The 24,866-nt window shown below is 51.8% G+C and overlaps 2 protein-coding genes across 4 annotated transcripts in view; one reads left to right on the top strand and one right to left on the bottom strand.

Annotated features, from left to right (window-relative positions):
• The window catches only part of sarm1 (sterile alpha and TIR motif containing 1), a 157,110-nt gene extending 140,665 nt beyond the window's left edge, over nt 1-16,445 (top strand). For both annotated transcript variants that reach the window (XM_041198446.1, XM_041198445.1), the window contains exons 8-9: nt 13,853-13,974; nt 14,662-16,445. In XM_041198446.1, the coding sequence (XP_041054380.1) occupies nt 13,853-13,974; nt 14,662-14,788 (249 nt within the window). In that variant the 3' untranslated portion in view covers nt 14,789-16,445. The remainder of the gene's footprint in view (nt 1-13,852; nt 13,975-14,661) is intronic.
• Nucleotides 16,446-18,165: 1,720 nt separating this feature from the next.
• The window catches only part of slc46a1 (solute carrier family 46 member 1), a 29,629-nt gene continuing 22,928 nt past the window's right edge, over nt 18,166-24,866 (bottom strand). The window contains exons 4-5 of one of the 2 annotated variants that reach the window (XM_041196608.1): nt 20,757-20,913; nt 18,166-19,205 (exon numbers count right to left, since the gene is read on the bottom strand). In XM_041196608.1, coding sequence (XP_041052542.1) covers nt 19,049-19,205; nt 20,757-20,913 — 314 coding nt within the window. In that variant the 3' untranslated portion in view covers nt 18,166-19,048. The remainder of the gene's footprint in view (nt 19,206-20,756; nt 20,914-24,866) is intronic. The other variant, XM_041196609.1, reaches the window with a different exon arrangement.

Genomic DNA, 24,866 nt, shown 5'->3' with positions numbered 1-24,866 from the left:
CACCAGTGAGAGACAGTGTGTGTGGGACCCGTATCCCAATGAGAGTCAGTGCCTGTGGAACCCGTACCCCAGTGAGTGTCTGTGTGTGTGGGACCCATACCCCAGTGAGTGTCTGTGTGTGTGAGACCCGTACTACAGTGAGAGTCAGTGTGTGCGGAACCCGTACCCCAGTGAGAGTCAGTGTGTGTGTGGAACCCGTACCCCAGTGAGAGTCAGTGTTTGTGGAATCTGTACCCCAGTGAGAGACAGTGTGTGTGGGACACGTACCTCAGTGAGAATCAGTGTGTGTGGGACCTGTACCCCAGAGAGAGTCAGTATTCGTGGAGCCTGTACCCCAGTGAGTGTCAGTGTGTGTGGAACCCGTATCTCAGGGAGAGTCAGATTGTGTGTGGAACCCGTACCCCAGCGAGAGTCAGTGTGTGTGGGACCCATACCCCAGTGAGAGTCAGTGTGTGTGGGACCCGTACTCCAGTGAGAGTCAGTGTGTGTGGGACCCGTACCCCAGTGAGAGTCAGTGTGTGTGGAGCCTGTACCCCAGTGAGTGTCAGTGTGTGTGGCAACCGTACCCCAGTGAGAGTCAGTGTTTGTGGAATCTGTACCCCAGTGAGAGACAGTGTGTGTGGGACACGTACCTCAGTGAGAATCAGTGTGTGTGGGACCTGTACCCCAGAGAGAGTCAGTATGCGTGGAGCCTGTACCCCAGTGAGTGTCAGTGTGTGTGGAACCCGTATCTCAGTGAGAGTCAGATTGTGTCTGGGACCCATACCCCAGTGAGAGTTAGTGTGTGTGGGACCCATACCCCAGTGAGAGTCAGTGTGTGTGGGACCCGTACTCCAGTGAGAGTCAGTGTGTGTGGGACCCGTACCCCAGTGAGAGTCAGTGTGTGTGCGACCCGTACTCCAGTGAGAGTCAGTGAATGTGGAATCTGTACCCCAGTGAGAGTCAGTGTGTGTGGGACATGTACCCCAGTGAGAGTCAGTGTGTGTGGGACCCGTACTCCAGTGAGACTCAATGCGTGTGGAGCCTGTACCCCAGTGAGTGTCAGTGTGTGTGGAACCCGTACCTCAGTGAGAGTCAGTGTGTGTGTGGCAACCGTACCCCAGTGAGAGTCAGTGTGTGTGGGACATGTACCCCAGTGAGAGTCAGTGTGTGTGGGACCCGTACTCCAGTGAGACTCAGTGCGTGTGGAGCCTGTACCCCAGTGAGTGTCAGTGTGTGTGGAACCCGTACCTCAGTGAGAGTCAGTGTGTGTGTGGCAACCGTACCCCAGTGAGTGTCTGTGTGTGTGGGACCCGTACTCCAGTGAGAGTCAGTGTATGTGGAATCTGTACCCCAGTGAGAGACAGTGTGTGTGGGACACGTACCTCAGTGAGAATCAATGTGTGTGGGACCCGTACCCCAGGGAGAGTTAGTGTGTGTGGGACCCATAGCGCAGTGAGAGTTAGTGTGTGTGGGACCCGTACCCCAATGAGAGTCAGTGTGTGTGGAACCCGTACCCCAGTGAGTGTCAGTGTGTGCAGAACCCGTACCCCAGTGAGAGTCATTGTATGTGGAATCTGTCCCCCAGTGAGAGTCAGTGTGTGTGGGACCCATTGCCCAGTGAGAGTTAGTGTGTGTGGGACCCATATCCCAGTGAGAGTCAGTGTGTTGTACCCGTATCCCAATGAGAGTCAGTGCCTGTGGAACCCGTACCCCAGTGAGAGTCAGTGTGTGTGGGACCCATACCCCAGTGAGTGTCTGTGTGTGCGGAACCCGTACCCCAGTGTGTGTGTGGAACCCGTTCCCCAGTGAGAGTCAGTGTTTGTGGAATCTGTACCCCAGTGAGAGACAGTGTGTGTGGGACACGTACCTCAGTGAGAATCAGTGTGTGTGGGACCTGTACCCCAGAGAGAGTCAGTATGCGTGGAGCCTGTACCCCAGTGAGTGTCAGTGTGTGTGGAACCCGTATCTCAGTGAGAGTCAGTGTGTGTGGGACATGTACCCCAGTGATAGTTAGTGTGTCTGGGACCCATACCCCAGTGAGAGTTACTGTGTGTGGGACCCATACCCCAGTGAGAGTCAGTGTGTGTGGGACCCGTACTCCAGTGAGAGTCAGTGTGTGTGGGACCCGTACCCCAGTGAGAGTCAGTGTGTGTGGGACCCGTACTCCAGTGAGACTCAGTGTGTGTGGAGCCTGTACCCCAGTGAGTGTCAGTATGTGTGGAACCCGTACCTCAGTGAGAGTCAGTGTGTGTGTGGCAACCGTACCCCAGTGAGTGTCTGTGTGTGTGTGACCCGTACTCCAGTGAGAGTCAGTGTATGTGGAATCTGTTCCCCAGTGAGAGACAGTGGGTGTGGGACACGTACCTCAGTGAGAATCAATGTGTGTGGGACCCGTACCCCAGAGAGAATTAGTGTGTGCAGAACCCGTACCCCAGTGAGAGTCAGTGTATGTGGAATCTGTACCCCAGTGAGTGTCAGTGTGTGTGGGTCATGTACCTCAGTGAGAATCAGTGTGTGTGGGACTGGTACCCCAGTGAGTGTTAGTGTGTTTGGGACCCATACCCCAGTGAGAGGCAGTGTGTGTTGGACCCGTACCCCAGTGAGAGTCAGTATGCGTGGAACCCGTACCCCAGTGAGAGTCAGTGTGTGTGGGACCCGTACTCCAGTGAGAGTCAGTGTGCGTGGAGCCTGTACCCCAGTGAGAGTCAATGTATGTGGAATCTGTACACCAGTGAGAGACAGTGTGTGTGGGACACGTACCTCAGTGAGAATCAGTGTGTGTGGGAACCGTACTCCAGCGAGAGACAGTATGCGTGGAACCTGTACCCCAGTGAGTGTCAGTGTGTGTGGAACCCGTACCTCAGTGAGAGTCAGTGTGTGTGTGGAACCTGTACACCAGCGAGAGTCAGTGTACGTGGAATCTGTACCCCAGTGAGAGTCAGTGTGTGTGGGACATGTACCTCAGTGAGAATCAGTGTGTGTGTGTGACCCGTACCCCAGTGAGTGTCACTGTGTGTGGGACCCGTACCCCAATGAGAGTCAGTGTGTGTGGGACCCGTACCCCAGTGAGAGTCAGTGTGTGTGGGACCCGTACCCCAATGAGAGTCAGTGTGTGTGGGACCTGTACCCCAATGAGAGTCAGTGTGTCTGGGGCCCGTACCCCAGTGAGAGTCAGTATGTGTGGGACCCGTACCCCAATGAGAGTCAGTGTGTGTGGCACCCGTACCCCAGTGAGAGTCAGTGTGTCTGGGGCCTGTACCCCAGTGAGAGTCAGTGTGTGTAGCACCCGTACCCCAGTGAGAGTCAGTGTGTGTGGGACCCGTACCCCAGTGAGAGTCAGTGTGTCTGGGGCCTGTACCCCAGTGAGTGTCTCTGTGTGTGGCACCCGTACCCAGTGAGAGTCAGTGTGTGTGGGACACGTACCTCAGTCAGAGTCAGTATGTGTGGGACCCGTACCTCAGTGAGATTTAGGGTGTGTGGGACCCATAGCCCAGTGAGAGTCAGTGTGTGGGACCCGTACCCCAATGAGAGTCAGCGCCTGTGGGACCCGTACCCCAGTGAGAGTCAGTGTGTGTGGGACCTGTACCCCAGTGAGTGTCTGTGTGTGAGGGACCCGTACCCCAGTGAGAGTCAGTGTGTGTGGAATCTGTACCCCAGTGAGAGACAGTGTGTGTGGGACAAGTACCTCAGTGAAAATCAGTGTGTGTGGGACCCGCACCCCAGAGATAGTTAGTGCGTGTGGGACCCGTACCCCAGTGAGAGTCAGTGTGTGCGGGGCCCGTACCCCAGTGAGAGTCAGTGTGTGTGGGACCCGTACCCCAGTGAGAGTCAGTGTGTGTTGCACCCGTACCCCAGTGAGAGTCAGTGTGTGTGGGACCCGTACCGCAGTGAGTGTCTCTTTGTGTGGGACCCGTACCCCAGTGAGAGTCAGTGTGTGTTGGACCCGTACTCCAGTGAGAGTCAGTGTGTGTGGGACCCGTACTCCAGTGAGAGTCAGTGTGTGTGGGACCCGTACTCCAGTGAGACTCAATGTGTGTGGAGCCTGTACCCCAGTGAGTGTCAGTGTGTGTGGAACCCGTACCTCAGTGAGAGTCAGTGTGTGTGTGGAACCCGTACCCCAGCGAGAGTCAGTGTATGTGGAATCTGTACCCCAGTTAGAGTCAGTGTGTGTGGGAAATGTACCCCAGTGAGAGTTAGTGTGTCTGGGACCCATACCCCAGTGAGTGTCAGTGTGTGTGGAACCCGTACCTCAGTGAGAGTCAGTGTGTGTGTGGCACCCGTACCCCAGTGAGTGTCTGTGTGTGTGGGACCCGTACTCCAGTGAGAGTCAGTGTATGTGGAATCTGTACCCCAGTGAGTGTCAGTGTGTGTGGAACCCGTACCTCAGTGAGAGTCAGTGTGTGTGTGGAACCCGTACCCCAGTGAGAGTCAGTGTATGTGGAATCTGTACCCCAGTGAGAGACAGTGTGTGTGGGACACGTACCTCAGTGAGAATCAATGTGTTTGGGACCCGTACCCCAGAGAGAGTTAGTGTGTGCAGAACCCGTACCCCAGTGAGAGTCAGTGCATGTGGAATCTGTACCCCAGTGAGTGTCAGTGTGTGTGGGACACGTACCTCAGTGAGAATCAGTGTGTGTGGGACCGGTACCCCAGTGAGTGTTAGTGTGTGTGGTACCCCTAGCCCAGTGAGAGTTAGTGTGTGTGGGACCCGTACCCCAATGAGAGTGTGTGTGCGGAACCCGTACCCCAGTGAGTGTCAGTGTGTGCATAACCCGTACCCCAGTGAGAGTCAGTGTGTGTGGAATCTGTACCCCAGTGAGAGTCAGTGTGTGTGGGACCCGTACCTCAGTGAGAGTTAGTGTGTGTGGGACCCATAGCCCAGTGAGAGTTAGTGTGTGTGGAACCCGTATCCCAGTGAGAGTCAGTGTGTGGGACCCGTATCCCAATGAGAGTCAGTGCCTGTGGAACCCATACCCCAGTGAGAGTCAGTGTGTGTGGGACCCATGCCCCAGTGAGTGTCTGTGTGTGTGGGACCCGTACTACAGTGAGAGTCAGTGTGTGCGGTACCCGTACCCCAGTGAGAGTCAGTGTGTGTGTGGAACCCGTACCCCAGTGAGAGTCAATGTTTGTGGAATCTGTATCCCAGTGAGAGTCAGTGTATGTTGGACCCGTACTCCAGTGAGACTCAGTATGTGTAGAGCCTGTACCCCAGTGAGTGTCAGTGTGTGTGGAACACGTACCTCAGTGAGAGTCAGTGTGTGTGTGGAACCCGTACCCCAGTGAGAGTCAGTGCATGTGGAATCTGTACCCCAGTGAGAGACAGTGTGTGTGGGACATGTACCTCAGTGAGAATCAGTGTGTGTGGGACCGGTACCCCAGTGAGTGTTAGTGTGTGTGGGACCCATATCCCAGTGAGAGTTAGAGTGTGTGGGACCCGTACCCCAATGAGAGTCAGTGTGTGTGGAACCCGTACCCCAGTGAGTGTCAGTGTGTGCAGAACCCGTACCCCAGTGAGAGTCAGTGTATGTGGAATCTGTACCCCAGTGAGAGTCAGTGTGTGTGGGACCCGTACCTCAGTGAGAGTTAGTGTGTGCGGGACCCATAGCCCAGTGAGAGTTAGTGTGTGTGGGACCCGTACCCCAGTGAGAGTCACTGTGTGGGACCCGTATCCCAATGAGAGTCAGTGCCTGTGGAACCCGTACCCCAGTGAGTGTCTGTGTGTGTGGGACCCATACCCCAGTGAGTGTCTGTGTGTGTGGGACCCGTACTACAGTGAGAGTCAGTGTGTGTGTGGAACCCGTACCCAGTGAGAGTCAGTGTTTGTGGAATCTGTACCCCAGTGAGAGACAGTGTGTGTGGGACACGTACCTCAGTGAGAATCAGTGTGTGTGGGACCTGTACCCCAGAGAGAGTCAGTATGCGTGGCGCCTGTACCCCAGTGAGTGTCAGTGTGTGTGGAACCCGTATCTCAGTGAGAGTCAGATTGTGTATGGAACCCGTACCCCAGCGAGAGTCAGTGTATGTGGAATCTGTACCCCAGTGAGAGTCAGTGTGTGTGGGACATGTACTCCAGTGATAGTTAGTGTGTCTGGGACCCATACCCCAGTGAGAGTTAGTGTGTGTGGGACCCATACCCCAGTGAGAGTCAGTGTGTGTGGGACCCGTACTCCAGTGAGAGTCAGTGTGTGTGCGACCCGTACCCCAGTGAGAGTCAGTGTGTGTGGGACCCGTAATCCAGTGAGACTCAGTGTGTGTGGAGCCTGTACCCCAGTGAGTGTCAGTGTGTGTGGAACCTGTACCTCAGTGAGAGTCAGTGTATGTGTGGCAACCGTACCCCAGTGAGTGTCTGTGTGTGTGGGACCCGTACTCCAGTGAGAGTCAGTGTATGTGGAATCTGTACCCCAGTGAGAGACAGTGTGTGTGGGACACGTACCTCAGTGAGAATCAATGTGTGTGGAACCCGTACCCCAGAGAGAGTCAGTATGCGTGGAGCCTGTACCCCAGTGAGTGTCAGTGTGTGTGGAACCCATACCTCAGTGAGAGTCAGAGTGTGTGTGGAACCCTTACCCCAGCGAGAGTCAGTGTATGTGGGACCCGTACCCCAGTGAGAGTCAGTATGTGTGGAACCCGTACCCCAGTGAGAGTCAGTGTGTGTGGGACCCGTACTCCAGTGAGAGTCAGTGTGTGTGGGATCCGTACCCCAGTGAGAGTCAGTGTGTGTGGGACCCGTACCCCAGTGAGAGTCAGTGTGTGTGGGACCCGTACTCCAGTGAGACTCAGTATGTGTGGAGTCTGTACCCCAGTGAGTGTCAGTGTGTGTGGAACCCGTACCTCAGTGAGAGTCAGTGTATGTGGAATCTGTACCCCTGTGAGAGACAGTGTGTGTGGGACACGTACCTCAGTGAGAATCAGTGTGTGTGGGACCAGTACCCCAGTGAGTGTTAGTGTGTGTGGGACCCATAGCCCAGTGAGAGTTAGTGTGTGTGGGACCCGTACCCCAATGAGAGTCAGTGTGTGTGGAAACCGTACCCCAGTGAGTGTCAGTGTGTGCAGAACCCGTACCCCAGTGAGAGTCAGTGTATGTGGAATCTGTACCCCAGTGAGAGTCAGTGTGTGTTGGACCCGTACCTCAGTGAGAGTTAGTGTGTGCGGGACCCATAGCCCAGTGAGAGTTAGTGTGTGTGGGACCCGTACCCCAGTGAGAGTCAGTGTGTGTGGGACCCATACCCCAGTGAGTGTCTGTGTGTGTGGGACCCGTACTACAGTGAGAGTCAGTGTGTGCGGAACCCGTACCCCAGTGAGAGTCAGTGTGTGTGTGGAACCCGTACCCCAGTGAGAGTCAGTGTTTGTGGAATCTGTACCCCAGTGAGAGACAGTGTGTGTGGGACACGTACCTCAGTGGGAATCAGTGTGTGTGGGACCTGTACCCCAGAGAGAGTCAGTGTGTGTGGAACCCGTATCTCAGTGAGAGTCAAAGTGTGTGTGGAACCCGTACCCCAGCGAGAGTCAGTGTATGTGGAATCTGTACCCCAGTGAGAGTCAGTGTGTGTGGGACATGTACCCCAGTGATAGTTAGTGTGTCTGGGACCCATACCCCAGTGAGAGTTACTGTGTGTGGGACCCATACCCCAGTGAGAGTCAGTGTGTGTGGGACCCGTACTCCAGTGAGAGTCAGTGTGTTTGGGACCCGTACCCCAGTGAGAGTCAGTGTGTGTGGGACCCGTACTCCAGTGAGACTCAGTGTGTGTGGAGCCTGTACTCCAGTGAGTGTCAGTGTGTGTGGAACCCGTATCTCAGTGAGAGTCAGTGTGTGTGTGGCAACCGTACCCCAGTGAGAGTCAGTGTGTGTGGGACCCGTACTCCAGTGAGAGTCAGTGTATGTGGAATCTGTACCCCAGTGAGAGACAGTGTGTGTGGGACACGTACCCCAGAGAGAGTTAGTGTGTGCTGAACCCGTACCCCAGTGACAGTCAGTGTATGTGGAATCTGTACCCCAGTGAGTGTCAGTGTGTGTGGGACTTGTACCTCAGTGAGAATCAGTGTGTGTGGGACCGGTACACCAGTGAGTGTTAGTGTGTGTGGGACCCATACCCCAGTGAGAGTCAGTGTGTGTGGGACCCGTACCCCAGTGAGAGTCAGTATGCGTGGAACCCGTACCCCAGTGAGAGTAAGTGTGTGTGGGACCCGTACTCCAGTGAGAGTCTGTGTGCGTGGAGCCTGTACCCCAGTGAGTGTCAGTGTGTGTGGAACCTGTACCCCAGTGAGAGTCAGTGTGTGTGTGCTACCCGTACCCCAGTGAGAGTCAGTGTATGTGGAATCTGTACCCCAGTGATTGTCAGTGTGTGTGGGACACTTACCTCAGTGAAAATCAGTGTGTGTGGGACCCGTACCCCAGAGAGAGTTAGTGCGTGTGGGACCCGTACCCCAGTGACAGTCAGTATGCGTGGAACCTGTACCCCAGTGAGTGTCAGTGTTTGTGGTACCCGTACCTCAGTGAGAGTCAGTGTGTGTGGGACCCGTACTCCAGTGAGGGTCAGTGTGTCTGGGGCCCGTACCTCAGTGAGTGTCAGTGTGTGTGGCACCCGTACCCCAGTGAGAGTCAGTGTGTGTGGGATCTGTACGCCAATGAGAGTCATTGTGTCTGGAGCCCGTACCCCAGTGAGAGTCATTGTGTGTGGGACCTGTACTCCAGTGAGAGTCAGTATGTGTGGGACCCATACCCCAATGAGAGTCAGTGTGTGTGGGACCCGTACCCCAGTGAGAGTCAGTGTGTGTGGGACCCGTACCCCAGTGAGAGTCAGTATGCGTGGAACCCGTACCCCAGTGAGAATCAGTGTGTGTGGGACCCGTACTACTGTGAGAGTCAGTGTGTGTGGGACCTGTACCCCATTGAGAGTCAGTGTGTGTGGGACCTGTACTCCAGTGAGACTCAGTATGTGTGGAGCCTGTACCCCAGTGAGTGTCAGTGTGTGTGGAACCCGTACCCCAGTGAGAGTCAGTGTTTGTGTGGCACCCGTACCCCAGTGAGTGTCTGTGTGTGTGGGACCCGTACTCCAGTGAGAGTTAGTGTATGTGGAATCTGTACCCCAGTGAGAGACAGTGTGTGGGGGACACGTACCTCAGTGAAAATCAATGTGTGTGGAACCCGTACCCCAGAGAGAGTCAGTATGCGTGGAGCCTGTACCCCAGTGAGTGTCAGTGTGTGTGGAAACCGTACCTCAGTGAGAGTCAGAGTGTGTGTGGAAACCGTACCCCAGTGAGAGTCAGTGTATGTGGAATCTGTACCCCAGTGAGAGACAGTGTGTGTGGGACCCATAGCGCAGTGAGAGTTAGTGTGTGTGGGACCCGTACCCCAATGAGAGTCAGTGTGTGTGGAACCCGTACCCCAGTGAGTGTCAGTGTGTGCAGAACCCGTACCCCAGTGAGAGTCAGTGTATATGGAATCTGTACCCCAGTGAGAGTCAGTGTATTTGGGACCCGTACCTCAGTGAGTGTCTCTGTGTGTGGGACCCGTACTCCAGTGAGAGTCAGTATGCGTGGAACCTGTACCCCAGTGAGTGTCAGTGTTTGTGGGAACCCTACCCCAATGAGAGTCAGTGTGTGTGGGACCCGTACCCCAGTGAGTGTCTCTGTGTGTGGGACCCGTACTCCAGTGAGAGTCAGTGTGTGTGGGACACGTACCTCACTGAAAGTCAGTGTGTGTGGGACCCGTACCTCAGTGAGAGTTAGTGTGTGTGGGACCCATAGCCCAGTGAGAGTCAGTGTGTGTGGGACCCGTACCCCAGTGAGAGTCAGTGTGTGTGGGACCTGTACCCCAGTGAGTGTCTGTGTGTGTGGGTCTCGTTCTCCAGTGAGAGTCAGTGTATGTGGAATCTGTAACCCAGTGAGGGACAGTGTGTGTGGGACACGTACCTCAGTGAGAATCAATGTGTGTGGGACCCGTACCCCAGAGACAGTTAGTGTGTGCAGAACCCGTACCCCAGTGGGTGTCAGTGTATGTGGAATCTGTACCCCAGTGAGTGTCAGTGTGTGTGGGACATGTACCTCAGTGAGAATCAGTGTGTGTGGGACCGGTACCTCAGTGAGTGTTAGTGTGTGTGGGACCCATACCCCAGTGAGAGTCAGTGTGTGTGGGACCCGTACCCCAGTGAGAGTCAACGTATGTGGAATCTGTACCCCGGTGAGAGACAGTGTGTGTGGGACACGTACCTCAGTGAAAATCAGTGTGTGTGGGACCCGTACCCCAGAGATAGTTAGTGCGTGTGGAACCTGTACCCCAGTGAGAGTCAGTGTGTGCGGGACCCGTACCCAGTGAGAGTCAGTGTGTCTGGGGCCCGTACCTCAGTGAGAGTCAGTGTGTGTGGGACCCCTACCCCAATGAGAGTCGGTGTGTGTGGGACCCGTACCCCAGTGAGAGTCAGTGCGTGTGGGACCCGTACCCCAGTGAGAGTCAGTATGCGTGGAACCTGTACCCTAGTGAGTGTCAATGTTTGTGGGACCCCTACCCCAATGAGAGTCAGTGTGTGTGGGACCCGTACCCCAGTGAGTGTCTCTGTGTGTGGGACCCGTACTCCAGTGAGAGTCAGTGTTTGTGGGACACGTACCTCACTGAAAGTCAGTGTGTGTGGGACCCGTACCTCAGTGAGAGTTAGTGTGTGTGGGACCCATAGCCCAGTGAGAGTCAGTGTGTGTGGGACCCGTACCCCAGTGAGAGTCAGTGTTTGTGGGACCTGTACCCCAGTGAGTGTCTGTGTGTGTGGGTCTCGTACTCCAGTAAGAGTCAGTGTATGTGGAATCTGTAACCCAGTGAGAGACAGTGTGTGTGGGACACGTACCTCAGTGAGAATGAATGTGTGTGGGACCCGTACCCCAGAGACAGTTAGTGTGTGCAGAACCCGTACCCCAGTGAGTGTCAGTGTATGTGGAATCTGTACCCCAGTGAGTGTCAGTGTGTGTGGGACATGTACCTCAGTGAGAATCAGTGTGTGTGGGACCGGTACCTCAGTGAGTGTTAGTGTGTGTGGGACCCATACCCCAGTGAGAGTCAGTGTGTGTGGGACCCGTACCCCAGTGAGAGTCAATGTATGTGGAATCTGTACCCCAGTGAGAGACAGTGTGTGTGGGACACGTACCTCAGTGAGAATCAGTGTGTGTGGGAACCGTACCCCAGTGAGAGACAGTATGCGTGGAACCTGTACCCCAGTGAGTGTCAGTGTGTGTGGAACCCGTACCTCAGTGAGAGTCAGTGTGTGTGTGGAACCTGTACACCAGCGAGAGTCAGTGTACATGGAATCTGTACCCCAGTGAGAGTCAGTGTGTGTGGGACCCGTACCCCAGTGAGAGTCAGTGTATGTGGGACCTGTACCCCAATGAGAGTCAGTGAGTCTGGGGCCCGTACCCCAGTGAGAGTCAGTGTGTCTGGGGCCCATACCCCAACGAGAGTCAGTGTGTGTGGGACCCGTACCCCAGTGTGAATCAGTGTGTGTTGCACCCGTACCCCAGTGAGAGTCAGTGTGTGTGGGACCCGCACCCCAGTGAGAGTCAGTGTATGTCGAATCTGTACCCCAGTGACAGTCAGTGTGTGTGGAACCTGTACCCCAGTGAGAGTCAGTGTGTGTGGGACCCCTACCCCAGTGAGAGTTAGTGTGTGTGGGACCCATACCCCAGTGAGTGTCTGTGTGTGTGGGACCCGTACTCCAGTGAGAGTCTCTGTGTGTGGGACCCGTACCCCAGTGAGAGTCAGTGTGTGTGGGACACGTACCTCAGTGAGAGTCAGTGTGTGTGGTACCCGTACCCCAATGAGAGTCAGTGTGTGTGGAACCTGTACCCCAGTGAGAGTCAGTGTGTGTGGGACCCATACCCCAGTGAGTGTCTGTGTGTGTGGGACCCGTACTCCAGTGAGAGTCAGTGTGTGTGGAGCCTGTACCCCAGTGAGTGTCAGTGTGTGTGGAACCCGTACCTCAGTGAGAGTCAGTGTGTGTGTGGAACCCGTACCCCAGTGAGAGACTGTGTGTGTGGAACCCGTAACCCAGGGAGAGTCATTGTGTGTGGGACATGTACCCCAGTGAGAGTTAGTGTGTGTGGGACCCATACCCCAGTGAGAGTTAGTGTGTGTGGGACCCGTACGCCAGTGAGAGTCAGTGTGTGTGGGACCCGTACCCCAGTGAGAGTCAGTGTGTGTGGGACCCGTACTCCAGTGAGAGTCAGTGTGTGTGGAGCCTGTACCCCAGTGAGAGTCAGTGTGTGTGTGGAACCCTTACCCCTGTGAGAGTCAGTGTATGTGGAATCTGTACCCCAGTGAGAGTCAGTGTATGTGGAATCTGTACCCCAGTGAGAGACAGTGTGTGTGGGACACGTACCTCAGTGAGAATCAGTGTGTGTGGCACCCGTACTCCAGAGAGAGTTAGTGTGTGTGGGACCCGTACCCCAGTGAGAGTCAGTGTGTGCGGAACCTGTACCCCAGTGATTGTCAGTGTGTGTGGAACCCGTACCTCAGTGAGAGTCAGTGTGCGTGCGGAACCCGTACCCCAGCGAGAGTCAGTGTATGTGGGACATATACCTCAGTGAGAATCAGTATGTGTGGGACCCGTACCCCAGTGAGAATCAGTATGGGTGCAACCCGTACCCCAGTGAGAGTCAGTGTGTGTGGGACCCGTACCCCAGTGAGAGTCAGTGCGTGTGGGACCCATACCCCAGTGAGAATCAGTATGGGTGCAACCCGTACCCCAGTGAGAGTCAGTGTGTGTGGGACCCGTACTGCAGTGAGAGTCAGTACGCGTGGAAACCGTACCCCAGTGAGAGTCAGTGTTTGTGGGACCCGTACTCCAGTGAGAGTCAGTGTGTGTGGAGCCTGTACCCCAGTGAGGGTCAGTGTGTGTGGAACCCGTACCCCAGTGAGAGTCAGTGTGTGTGGAGCCTGTACCCCAGTGAGGGTCAGTGTGTGTATAACCCGTACTCCAGTGAGAGTCAGGGTGTGTGGGACCCATACCCCAGTGAGAGTCAGTGTGTGTGGGACCCATACCCCAGTGAGAGTCAGTGTGTCTGGAACCCGTACTCCAGTGAGAGTCAGTGTGTGTGGAACCCGTACTCCAGTGAGAGTTAGTGTGTGTGGAACCCGTGCCCCAGTGAGGGTCAGTGTGTGTGGATCCCGTATTCCAGTGATTCAGTGTGCTGCAGGTTCGGGGGTCAGCCGATACGAGATATATCTCAGCATTTGCAATGAGTTGAAGCTTCACATTAAAATCACTGTGATCCCCTCAGGCTGTGTTGTAATTGCTTGCATCTCTAATACAATCCACAAGGTTACTATGTGGTTGGACTGATGCTGATCTTGTCGATATGATCAGGAAAATCTTCTCTCTCTGTTAATTAGAGTTGCTGATGAAATGGCTTTGGCTGGTGTCCATCCACTTTTCAGTCAGAATGGCGCTCGCTGCCCTTCACTGGTTTCCCGTAGCAGGTGATGAGGACATTGGGATAAATTTAAGGGGTAGCTGGCTGGGCACATGAGGGAGAAAGGAACAGAAAGCTATGTTGATGGGGTGACATAAAGAGCGTGTGGGAGGGGGCTCATATGGAGCATAAACACCCGTTCAGACCAGATGGGCTGAATGGTCTGTTTCTGTACTGGAAATATAATGAGGGAAGTGGGAATGTCATGCTGTTATGGTGCAGGGTCCTGTTTGACTGAAACCTAGTGTATGTTAGGGCTGAAAGAATGTGTGTGTGTCAGAGGTGCTGTGACTGTACCAAGAGGACTGTAGCCATGTTAACATGCTTTGTTTTATGTGTAAAAACATTTCCCTGAATTGCTGCTTGCCCTAATTCCTGATTTTTGGACTGACTCAAGTTTCTCTGAATTTGTTGAAAGGAGATCGTCATGGCAATGAACTCCAAGAAGAACATAGTACCTGTGGTTGATAATTTCACCTGGCCCGAGCTGAATTCTCTGCCCGAGGACATGAGGGGGATTCTCAAATTCAACAACATCAAGTGAGCATGGCTTTCTCCCCATCAGCCCTAAACGGCCGACCCCTTACCTTGAGACTGATCTTTGATCTAAGAACATATATTCCTTTCTCCCTCTTATGTTTATCCAGCTTTCCCTTAAATGGATCCATTCTATTCACCTCAGCCACTCCCTGTGGTAGCGAGTCCCACATTCTCACCAGAAGTTCCTCCTGAATTCTAAATTGGATTCAGTGACTATCTTATATTGATGGCCCCTGGTTTTGAAGTGTCGAAGGGGTGATTTGATTGAAGTTTTTTTTAGGATTTTGAAAAGAATGGATAGGGTAGAGAGAGTGAGAGAGAGAGAAATGTTTTCACTGGGCTACTCAGAACCAGGCTACTCGGGAGGAAAGTTAGGAAACTTTCTAACACAAAGGCTGGTAGAAGTGTGGAACTCTGTCCTACAAAAAGCAGTAGATTCTGAGGCTTAATTATAATAAATCAAAGATCAATAGGTCTTTTTTAGCTGCCAAGGAGATGAAGAGATTTGTAGCCAAACCAGGTGGTTAAAGTTCATTGAATGGCAGAAGGGGTTTGATGGGCTGAATGGCCAGTTGTTCCTATTAGGATTTGTAGTGCCTCTCCATTTACTGTCTGTACACGTCAGGCTTTGTTTCTCTTTTTATTTGTGCGCTCGCTTCACCTGCTTATTTCCTCTGCCCCATGCAGGTGGTCTCATGAGTACCAAGACGCCAGTATCGAGAAGATTCTGCGGTTCCTCCAAACTTCTTCCCAGAATGTCTGGACCGTTCCAGCAGACACTGGCAAGAAAGCAGTGATGCCACACCACGAGTAACCTTAGCGACCGTCGAACCCTCCCTTCACCTGCCTCCCGTGCATGGGACAACCCTCGGACTCCTGCTCTGCAACACAATCTTCAAATCTCGTTGGTGATGGAAATCATCACTGCTGTGTGTAATGATGAGCCCATGGGCAGCAATAGCCAGTAGATGCTTGAACCTCAGTGGTTAGCGTTGGTGTGACGTTTAGGAGGCAGCTGTTTCCATGTCAGGCTGGCACTGTGTGTTCCTTGGAGAGCCTGAATCAGAAAGTGAAGCAACAGTGCCTCTTTTTTTTTGTTTTTGTTTTGTTCATTCTGACAATAATGTGAACGGGATTTCTGTGGATTTCCCAACTTTTGACGAACAGGGTAAACCTCAAATGCTCTGGTGACAGGCGTGGCTGGTTTTGATGACAGAACTGGCAACCCATGCGCGGGGCGGGGGCTGGTAATCCTGAGTGCAGACTGCTCCTGGTAACCACAGTGACACCCCCACACACATCTATGCCATTGCCAATCCCCAAAGGGTGACTGAACCTAGAGGGGTTGAGAGTGGAGAGGGTGCTTGTTTTATTGTGGTGAATCAGTAATTCACACTCGGTCATGCTTGCCTTACTTCTTGCCATTCCCACTATCACCAGTGTTTATTTGGGTGCTCCCCCCTCAAATTCAGCTGCTCTTCCCCACCACAGACTCTCTCATCCTCACAGTCTCCCTCTCCCTCACAGGATCTCCCCCCATTTGCAAGTTCTTAACCCCCTTTCCTCCTCACAGGGTCTCACCCCTTCCCATTCCCATTCTCCCATCGCAGGACCATGTGAACCCAACCAGGGAAGAGGTTATTTTGGACTAACATGAGGAGAAATTTCTTTACTAAGGGTTATGAATCTTTGGAATTCTCTACCGTCCCAAGAGGGCTGTGGATGCTCAGTCATTGAATAAGGACATAGATCGATAAATTTTTGGATTCTAGTGGAATTGAAGGACATGGTGGGTGAGTGGAGTTGAGGTTCAGTGATTGATTGAATGGTGGAGTGGGCTTGACTGTATTACTGTATTTGTTATGTCACCCCATTGGATCATAGCTTCTCAAAGGGTCCCCATCTCTCTGCCCCCTCTCCCGAACAGACTCTCGGCCTCATTTGTCTTCCTCAGGGTTTCCCAATTCTCAGGTTCTCTGTTATCCCTTTATCCTTCACAGGATCTTTGTCTGTCCTCCTCTCTCCTGTCTCTGGATCTTGGTCCCTCCATCCCTTACTCCCCTCTCTTACAACCACCCCGCCCCCGGTTAATGCAATAACTTAGTGCAGCCTTTGGGGGAGTTGGATGCCAGTCCCTGGTCTGCTAATTCAAGGTCATGGCTTGACCTCAGCAACTTTAGTACTTATCTATGGATAAGCTCCCAGTAGATTTTCTTTTGCAGTTGATGTTCACTGTGCCTTTATGAACTCTCTGGGGATAAGTTTAACTGAACCTTCTTGGCAGAAATCGGCTTAGTACTGATCAGACACCCATTCTGCACCCTGCCTGAATTTACTCCCCATTGTCTTCAATCCTTCCCCAATTCTTCCTCAGGTGTATGATATTAAAGTGATCAATCTAACACTGCAGTGCAGATCCTGCTGAACTATTAATAGTATAATTTAGATTAAATAAATCTGTTTGCAATTGATTTTGTTAAGCAATCTCTTTATTAAAATATCTCCATCACAACAGCAATCCTAAAATTTCTCACCTCACTATTCCTTTCTCCTGTAAGCAACTAAAGGAATCTCTTGCTGTTTTAAATGTGCTGACTATGGAGTAGTTTCGCAACATGTCAACAGCTTGTGAAATGCAGAAAAAAACAAGCGTTCATATTCATCCACAAATCAACTCACAAGAAGGGACTTGGCATTTCTATAGTGCCTTTCATGACTCAGGGCATGTCAAAAGTGTTTATCAGCCAGTGAAGTGTTTTGAAGTGTAGTCACTGTTGTAATGTAGGAAACATAGCAGCACAACAAGCTCCCACAAAGAATAATCTGTTTTTATTTAAATGATAAAAATAAAAAAAACTGCGGATGCTGGAAATCCAAAACAAAAACAAAAACAGAATTACCTGGAAAAACTCAACTAGTTCTGTTGAAGGGTCATGAGGACTCGAAACGTCAACCCTAGTTCTGTTGAAGGGTCATGAGGACTCGAAACGTCAACTCTTTTCTTCTCTGCCGATGCTGCCAGACCTGGTGAGGTTTTCCAGGTAATTCTGTTTTTGTTTTTGTTTATTTAAATGATGTTGTTTGAGGGCTAAATATTTGCCACAGAACACCAGGGAGAACTCTCCTGCTCTTTTTCCAACTACTGACCACAGAATCTCCCTTGCTAACCCCCAGGGGCAAATAGGGCTCAGTTTAACATCTAATCCGAAAGATGGCACCTCCAACAGTGCAGCATTCCCTCAATGCTGCTCCTCCAACAATGCAGATATTGCTCAGAACTGACCGTCCATTAGTGCGGCGCTTCCTTAGTATTGACCCTCTGACAGTGCAGCACTCCCTCAGTAATGACCCTCTGACAGTGCAGCACTCCCTCAGTAATGACCTTCCTACAGTGCAGCACTCCCTCAGTACTGACCCTCCGATAGTGCAGCACTCCCTCAGTACTGACCCTCCGACAGTGCAGCACTCCCTTGGTACTGACCCTCCAACCGTGCAGTACTCCCTCATTACTGACCCTCTCACAGTGCAGCACTCCCTCAGTACTGTCCCTCCAACAGTGCAGCACTCCTTCAATACTGACCATCCAACAGTGCAGCGCTCCCTCAATACTGACCCTCCGAAAGTTCAGCGCTCCCTCAGTATTAACCTTCCGACAGTGCAGCACTCCCTCAGTACTGACCCTCCAACAGTGCAGCACTCCTTCAATACTGACCGTCCAACAGTGCAGCGCTCCCTCAATACTGACCCTCCGAAAGTACAGCGCTCCCTCAGTATTAACCCTCCAACAGTGCAGCACTCCCTTGGTACTGACCCTCCAACAGTGCAGTACTCCCTCAGTACTGACCCTCTGACAGTGCAGCACTCCCTCAGTACTGACCCTCCGACAGTGCAGCACTCCCTCAGTACTGACCCTCCGACAGTGCAGTACTCCCTCATTACTGACCCTCTCACAGTGCAGCGCTCCCTCAGTACATGCAATGGAGTGTCAGTTTGTATTCTATGCTCAAGCCTCTGGAGTGTGCCTTGAATCCACGACCCTCTGACTGACAGCTAGCCTCTGAGCCATGACCGACACTGTTGGACATTCTCAATTAAGCACTGCTTCCATCCTCTCACTCTGCCAACCAGGAGTGGGCATGTGTCCGGTGAATTAACAGGTAACTCACCTGATCACAGAATGAGACACAGGGAAACAGAGCAGCCATCACTTTATTTCAACCATTTTCTGTTACAATGCATCAACATCTTCCACCTCTCTTTAAGATGTGGTGAGAGTGCATGGACAATGATATTAAAATCAATTAAAACTTTAAAAAATCATAACGATGTAATAATTTTTGATCATTCTTGAAGTTAGTTTTGCAATTTCTGAGGATTAACAATTCAGCTGCAATGGCCTAAGTATAAATGTTCAAGCTCTGGATCTCCGCATAAGTCTGAAGCTCAATTTACAAGTAACCCAAGTCAAAGATGGTTCAGTTCCTTTCATCCCTAAGGAAAGTCAGAGGAAATCTACATGGACAACGATGACCAACTATAGTACGAGCGTGGGGCTAGAAAGCAAAATACTGACAGGTTTGGATGGTGCTAAAAGGAGGAACTGCTTCCAGTGGCAGGAGGGTCGGTAACTGGAGGGAAACAGATTTAATGTAAACGGCAAAAGAATTAGCAGGCAGTTGAGGAAAAACTACTTACGCAGTGAGTTGTGGTGATCGGGAACATGCTGCCTGAAAGGGCAATGGCAGCAGGTTCAATAACTTTCAAAATTTGCAGGGGGAAGTGGGGAAAGAACAGGAGACTGGGACTAATTGGATAGCTCTTCCAAAGAGCCAGCAAAGGCACGGTGGGCCGAATGGTCTCCATCTGTGCTGTACAATTCTAAGCTTCTTCTTGCTTCCAGATGGTTGAACTTCCACGTGGAAAAGCAAACTGATTAACTTACAGCAACAGACAGAGCAGCAAGTGAAGCAGACTATACTCTGCGTTGGGTGATTAGGTCACTGTAACTGCTATATCGGTCACTCTGACAGCACACACTCATTCTGATTGGCTCACTGATTACAAAATTACAAGGTTAATCGGACACATCCTGACAGATTTGTTCATTCTGATTGGAGGAGGAATCAGCGTCGATGGCAACGGTGGAACCGGCATCGATGGCAACGGTGGAACCTCGTGGACCGTCTTCAAATTGGCTGTACGGCCTTTCCCTCTCGCCCCAACCCAAGGTTCTAAAAAAGAAAACAAATTGGTAAAGGAAATCAGGGCACACCTGCCAGGGACAATGTCAAACCCTTTGGTTAAAAGTCACATTCTCCGCAATCAGCACTTAGGATCTAACCCCGTGTTGTACCTGTCCTGGGAGTGTTTGATGGGAACAGGGTAGAGGGAGCTTTACTCTGTATCTAACCGTGTGCTGTACCTGTCCTGGGAGTGTTTGATGGGGACAGTGTAGAGGGAGATTTACTCTGTATCTAACCCTGTGCTGTACCTGTCCTGGGAGTGTTTGATGGGGACAGTGTAGAGGGAGCTTTACTCTGTATCTAACCCCGTGCTGTACCTGTCCTGGGAGTGTTTGATGGGGTCAATGTAGAGGGAGCTTTATTCTGTATCTAACCCCGTGCTGTACCTGTCCTAGGAGTATTTGATGGAGACAATGTGGAAGGGGCTTTATTCTGTATCTAACCCCGTGCTGTACCTGTTCTGGGAGTGTTTGATGGGGACAGTGTAGAGGGAGCTTTACTCTGTATCTAAACCTGTGCTGTACCTGTCTTGGGAGTGTTTGATGGGGACAGTGTAGAGGCAGCTTTACTCTGTATCTAACCCCGTGCTGTACCTGTCTTGGGAGTGTTTGATGGGGACAGTGTAGAGGCAGCTTTACTCTGTATCTAACACCTTGCTGTACCTGTCCTGGGAATGTTTGATGGGGACAGAGTAGAGGGAGTTCTCTGCAGTATCTAAACATTCATTCCCTTTGACTATGTTGCATTTTAACTGTGGTCCCAGAGGTGAATTACTAATCCTTTGTGTTACCCAATGTCCATGAAGTCTGAATTCACCTGGAACAATATCCCCATTGGCTGGCCCAACTGAATTTTTGGACAAGTGTTTCAAAAACCTTCTCGGGGGTGGGGACGAGCCTGAACTTTGTTCTTGATGTTCACACCCATTGCCAACTTGCTGCTATGCCCAACAGTTTATACTGTGGACTCAAGTTCACAAAGCCCTTCTGCCATCTGTGTCTCTCTACCGCTCCACTCCTGGGACACACTCCAAAACCTCTCCCATCCATCTCTCTCTCTCTCTCTCCCTTCTTTCCCAAGATCTCAGCTATAATGACTGCAACTTCTGATCTGGGCTGTGCTGTCACCCTCTCATGTGCAATATCTCTGGTGCACAAAGCTACGAGGGTGGAATTGCTCTTCTAGGTATTGGAGGTGGCACCTCGCCATGCTAGGCTATTGCTACCTGCTGACAGCAGTGCTCTATTTTCAGAACGATCTTCCTTTGATAACACTGTAGCAAATTTCAGATAAGAATCTTGATGATCGTTGCTTAACAAAAGGTTCTGATAAAAAGCATCCTGTGCTTTCTTGGAAAGGCAACTTATAAACCTAGGTGTAACAGGGAGAATACTGCATATGAAGCTGGTTACAACACAACTGGATACATGGTTAACCCACTAGCCTGGTGTTACACAGGTAAACCATATCAGCATAGAGGACCTTGAAAGTGATGAAATTTGACTACCCAATAACCCAGTGATTGATTAGGTTGCTTACCCAATGATGCCCATTGGAATGACGAGCATGGCAGCTCCAAAGAGAAAAGCAAAGCCTTTCATGAAGTACAATGTTGCAGGATATAAAGAGCTGAAGATAACTGTCGATGCCAATGAGCAGGCACTCTCCACACAAGCCACTGAGGCAAACAGCGCTCCTGGACAGAGACAGAACAGCAGTATCAGTTACAGATTCTCTTTGTCAATTGTTTCTTCCTGAAGGTGTCACTTGAGGCACAGCTCCATAGATTCAGAGTGAAGATGTGTCAACCTAACATTTAAAACTATCTCACCTGGTGCGCAAGCTCCGAACAACAGGGGACGTTATAAAATTAGAAAGTTTGTTCAGGGATGATGTCCGGAAGCACATCCTCCCACAAAGGGCAAAGACATCTCCCCAAGAAGCTGTTAACGCTTTGAGTTTGAATGGCCGGGGGTGGTGGGGGGTGGGGGGCGTGTAGTGCAGTCAATAGCAAATATCAAAATGAGATGGATAATTTTTTGTTGGTAAGGGGATTAAAGGAAACCTGGGGGGGCCAGGGGATGTGGGGGTAAGCGGTAGAAGGAATTTAGATCAGGTCAGCCATGATCTAACTGAAAGGCACAGCAAGCTGCTGGGGAATAGCTTTTATAAATATCTTTACAGTTTTAGTGGGTGGAACGCATAGGAAACCATCCCTGTGCATCTCTCAGAATCTGACAGGACAGAGGGAGGCCTGTCATGCCTTTGCTGGCTCTTTGAAAGAGCTATTCAATTAATCCCACTCCTTCTCACCCCTCCCTGCCCTGCCCCTCCACCCCCACCTCTGGATAATAACAATCACCGGTCAGACCTCTTCATGCACTTTTCAACTCTGCAAATCTGGCCATGGGAGTTGAGAAGTTCCCAGTTTGTGCTGGTCCATTACTCACAAGATAAATGTGCTTGGGGCGGGAGGGGAGTCTGTCTTCCACTTTTTGCTGAAACGACCTTGAGTTTTGACAACAGCTAATTCTTATCTGAATTAAAAACATAAACGTGATCCAGAATCTCTCTTATTGCACAGTGCAATCTCTGATCCTTCCTGAGTTAAAGCTAACTGACAGGCAGCTCCCAATGCACTGCTGAAATCAAGCCTCAAACACAAGCAGCATCTCGGAGCCCTCCAACACCTGCTCTCCCCTCACCTCCTCCAACTTATTGGGTTTTGTAAAACACCCTTGATGCTGCCTAATCACAATTGGTCTGTGTGCCTGACCCATTCTTTGCCCTTGCCCCCTCCTGGGTAGTGTCACAGATTGTAGGACCCTGGATGTATCCTGTCCACACATGCCGGAATCCTCACAGGTCCTTCACGGCCTCCCATCCATCCAATCGAATCAGTGGTGACAGGTGAAGTCTAGGGCTTTGTTGCATTGATGGTTGTGCCTGGGACAATGCTTCATCTGACTAGAGCTCAAAGCTTCCTCCAATGTGGGGGAGTCAGGTGCATGTAAACCAATTCCTGATATAAACCCGCACCCCCCCCCACCTCAATCTGCTTAGTGTCGCAAGTGGCTGGGTACCTATGTCATCTCCTCTTCCTTTCCCCCCCTAAATCTTGCTACAGATTCTCCACAGCCATTGACCCTTATGAGTTGGCAATCAAACTTCTGGCCAATGATATATCAGTCTGACACACAGCAAACAACCTTTGCCCATGATGTGTCACCTACTAAAAAACATTTTATGCTTCAAGTACTTTATAACCAAGGATAAGGGTGACTATTGCCTGTGTTTACAGACATTTATTTACATACTGTGTTTACAGATATTTATTTATATACTGTGTTTACAGATATTTACGATGTTCATTACACCCGACAGGGCTAATGATGATCATCCATCTCCAAAACAGAGCCAAAACCCTCGAGAGCTCTCCATGTCCTGTTGCAGGAACAATTTACAGGCAAATGGCTTAGTTTGAGAGATCAGGGTGGGTGGGCTCAATTGGCATCTGATTTCCTAGTTTGGTTCATGAATCCTTAGGTTAAGGACAGGCACAGGGAAGTTATACCAGCAATGGGGACAGAGCTCCAACGGTTACTGCAATGTTAAATGTTAGCCATGGCTCAGCTGGTTACGCTCCCATCTCTGAGACAGAGGGCTGTGCAGTCAAATCCCACTCCAGGGAATTGAGAAGGGCCTAGGTTAACACTCCGGTGCAGTACTAAGGGAGTGCTGCACTGTCGGAGGGTCAGTACTGAGAGAGTTCTGCATTGTCGGAGGGTCAGTACTGAGGGAGTGCTGCACTGTCAGATTGGCAGTACTGAAGAGTGCTGCACTATCGGAGGGTCAGCACAAAGGGAGCGCCTCACCGTCGGAGGTCAGTACTGAAGGAGTTCTGCACTGTCAGTGGGACAGTACTGAGGGGGTGCCACACTGTAGGAGGGTCAGTACTGAGGAAGTGCTGCATTGTCGGAAGGTCCGTACTGAGGGAGTTCTGCATTGTCGGAGGGTCAGTACTGAGAGAGTTCTGCACTGTTGGAGGGTCAGTACTGAGGAAGTGCTGCATTATCAGAAGGTCAGTACTGAGGGAGCGCCGCACCATCGGAGGGGCAGCACTGAGTGAGTGCTGCAGTGTTGGAGCATCAGTACTGAAGGAGTACCACACTGTCAGTGGGTTAGTACTGAGTGACTGCTGCACTGTCAGAGGGTCAGTACTGAGGGAGTACAGCACTGTGGCAATGTCAGTACTGAGTGTGTGCTGCATTGTCGAAGGGTTAGTACTGAGTGTGTGTTGCACTGTTGGAGGGTCAGTACTGAGGGAGCGCCGCACTGTCAGAGGGTCAGTACCGAGGGAGTACTGCACTGTAGGCGGGTCAGTACTGAGGGTGCCGCACCGTCGGAGAGTCAGTACCGAGGGAGTACTGCACTGTAGGCGGGTCAGTATTGAGGGTGCCGCACCGTCAGAGAGTCAGTACCGAGGGAGTACTGCACTGTAGGCGGGTCAGTACTGAGGGTGCCGCACCGTCGGAGAGTCGGTACTGAGTGACCGCTGCAATGTCAGAGGGTCAGTACTGAGAATTCTGCACTGTGGGTGGGTCAATACAGAGGGTGTGCTGCACCGTCAGAGGGTCAGTGCTGAGTGTGTGCCACACTGTCGGAGGGTCAGTAGTAAGGGAGTGCTGCAATGTTGAAGGTTCAGTACTGAGGGAGTGCTGCACTGTCAGAGTGTCAGTACTGAGGGATTGCTGCACTGTCAGAGGGTTAGTACTGAAGGAGTACCGCACTGTCGGAGTGTCAGTACTGAGGTAGTGCTGCACTGTCGGAGAGTTAGTAGTGACTGTGTGCCTTACTGTCAAAGGGTCAGTAGTGAGTATGTGCTGCACTGTCAATGGGTCAGTACTGAGTGACTGCTGCACTGTCACTATATTGGGAGTACTGCACTGTGGCAGTCACAGTACTGAGTGTGTGCGGCATTGTCGGAGGGTCAGTACTTAGGGAGCGACGCACTGTCGGAGGGTAAGTACTGAAGGTGTCCTGCACTGTCGGAGGGTCAGTACTGAGTGTGTACTGCACTGTCGGAGGATCAGTACTGAGGGAGCGCCGCACTGTCGGAGGGTCAGCACTGAGGGAATGCTGCACTGTGGGCGGGTCATGACTGAGGGCGCTGCACCGTCGGAGGGTCAGTACTGAGGGAGCACAGCACTGTCGGAGGATCAGTACTGAGGGAGCGCCGCACTGTCGGAGGGTCAGTACTGAGGGAGCGCCGCACTGTCGGAGGGTCAGTACTGAGGGAGCACAGCACTGTCGGAGGATCAGTACTGAGGGAGCGCCGCACTGTCGGAGGATCAGTACTGAGGGAGCACAGCACTGTCGGAGGGACAGTACTGTGGGAGTCATACACTGTAGGCGGGTCATGATTGAGGGCGCTGCACCGTCGGAGGGTCAGTACAGAGAGTTCTGCACTGTGGATGGGTCAGTACTGAGGGTGTGCTGCACTGTCAGAGGGTCAGTGCTGAGGGAGTGCCACACTGTTGGAGGTTCAGTACTGAGGGACTGCTGCACTGTCAGAGGGTTAGTACTGATGGAGTACCACGCTGTCAGAGTGTCAGTACTGAGGTAGTGCTGCACTGTCGGAGACTTAGT

Source organism: Carcharodon carcharias, chromosome 10 (assembly GCF_017639515.1).
Source record: "Carcharodon carcharias isolate sCarCar2 chromosome 10, sCarCar2.pri, whole genome shotgun sequence".
Classification (NCBI taxonomy): domain Eukaryota; kingdom Metazoa; phylum Chordata; class Chondrichthyes; order Lamniformes; family Lamnidae; genus Carcharodon; species Carcharodon carcharias.
This window is presented reverse-complemented; position numbering and strand designations above follow the sequence as displayed.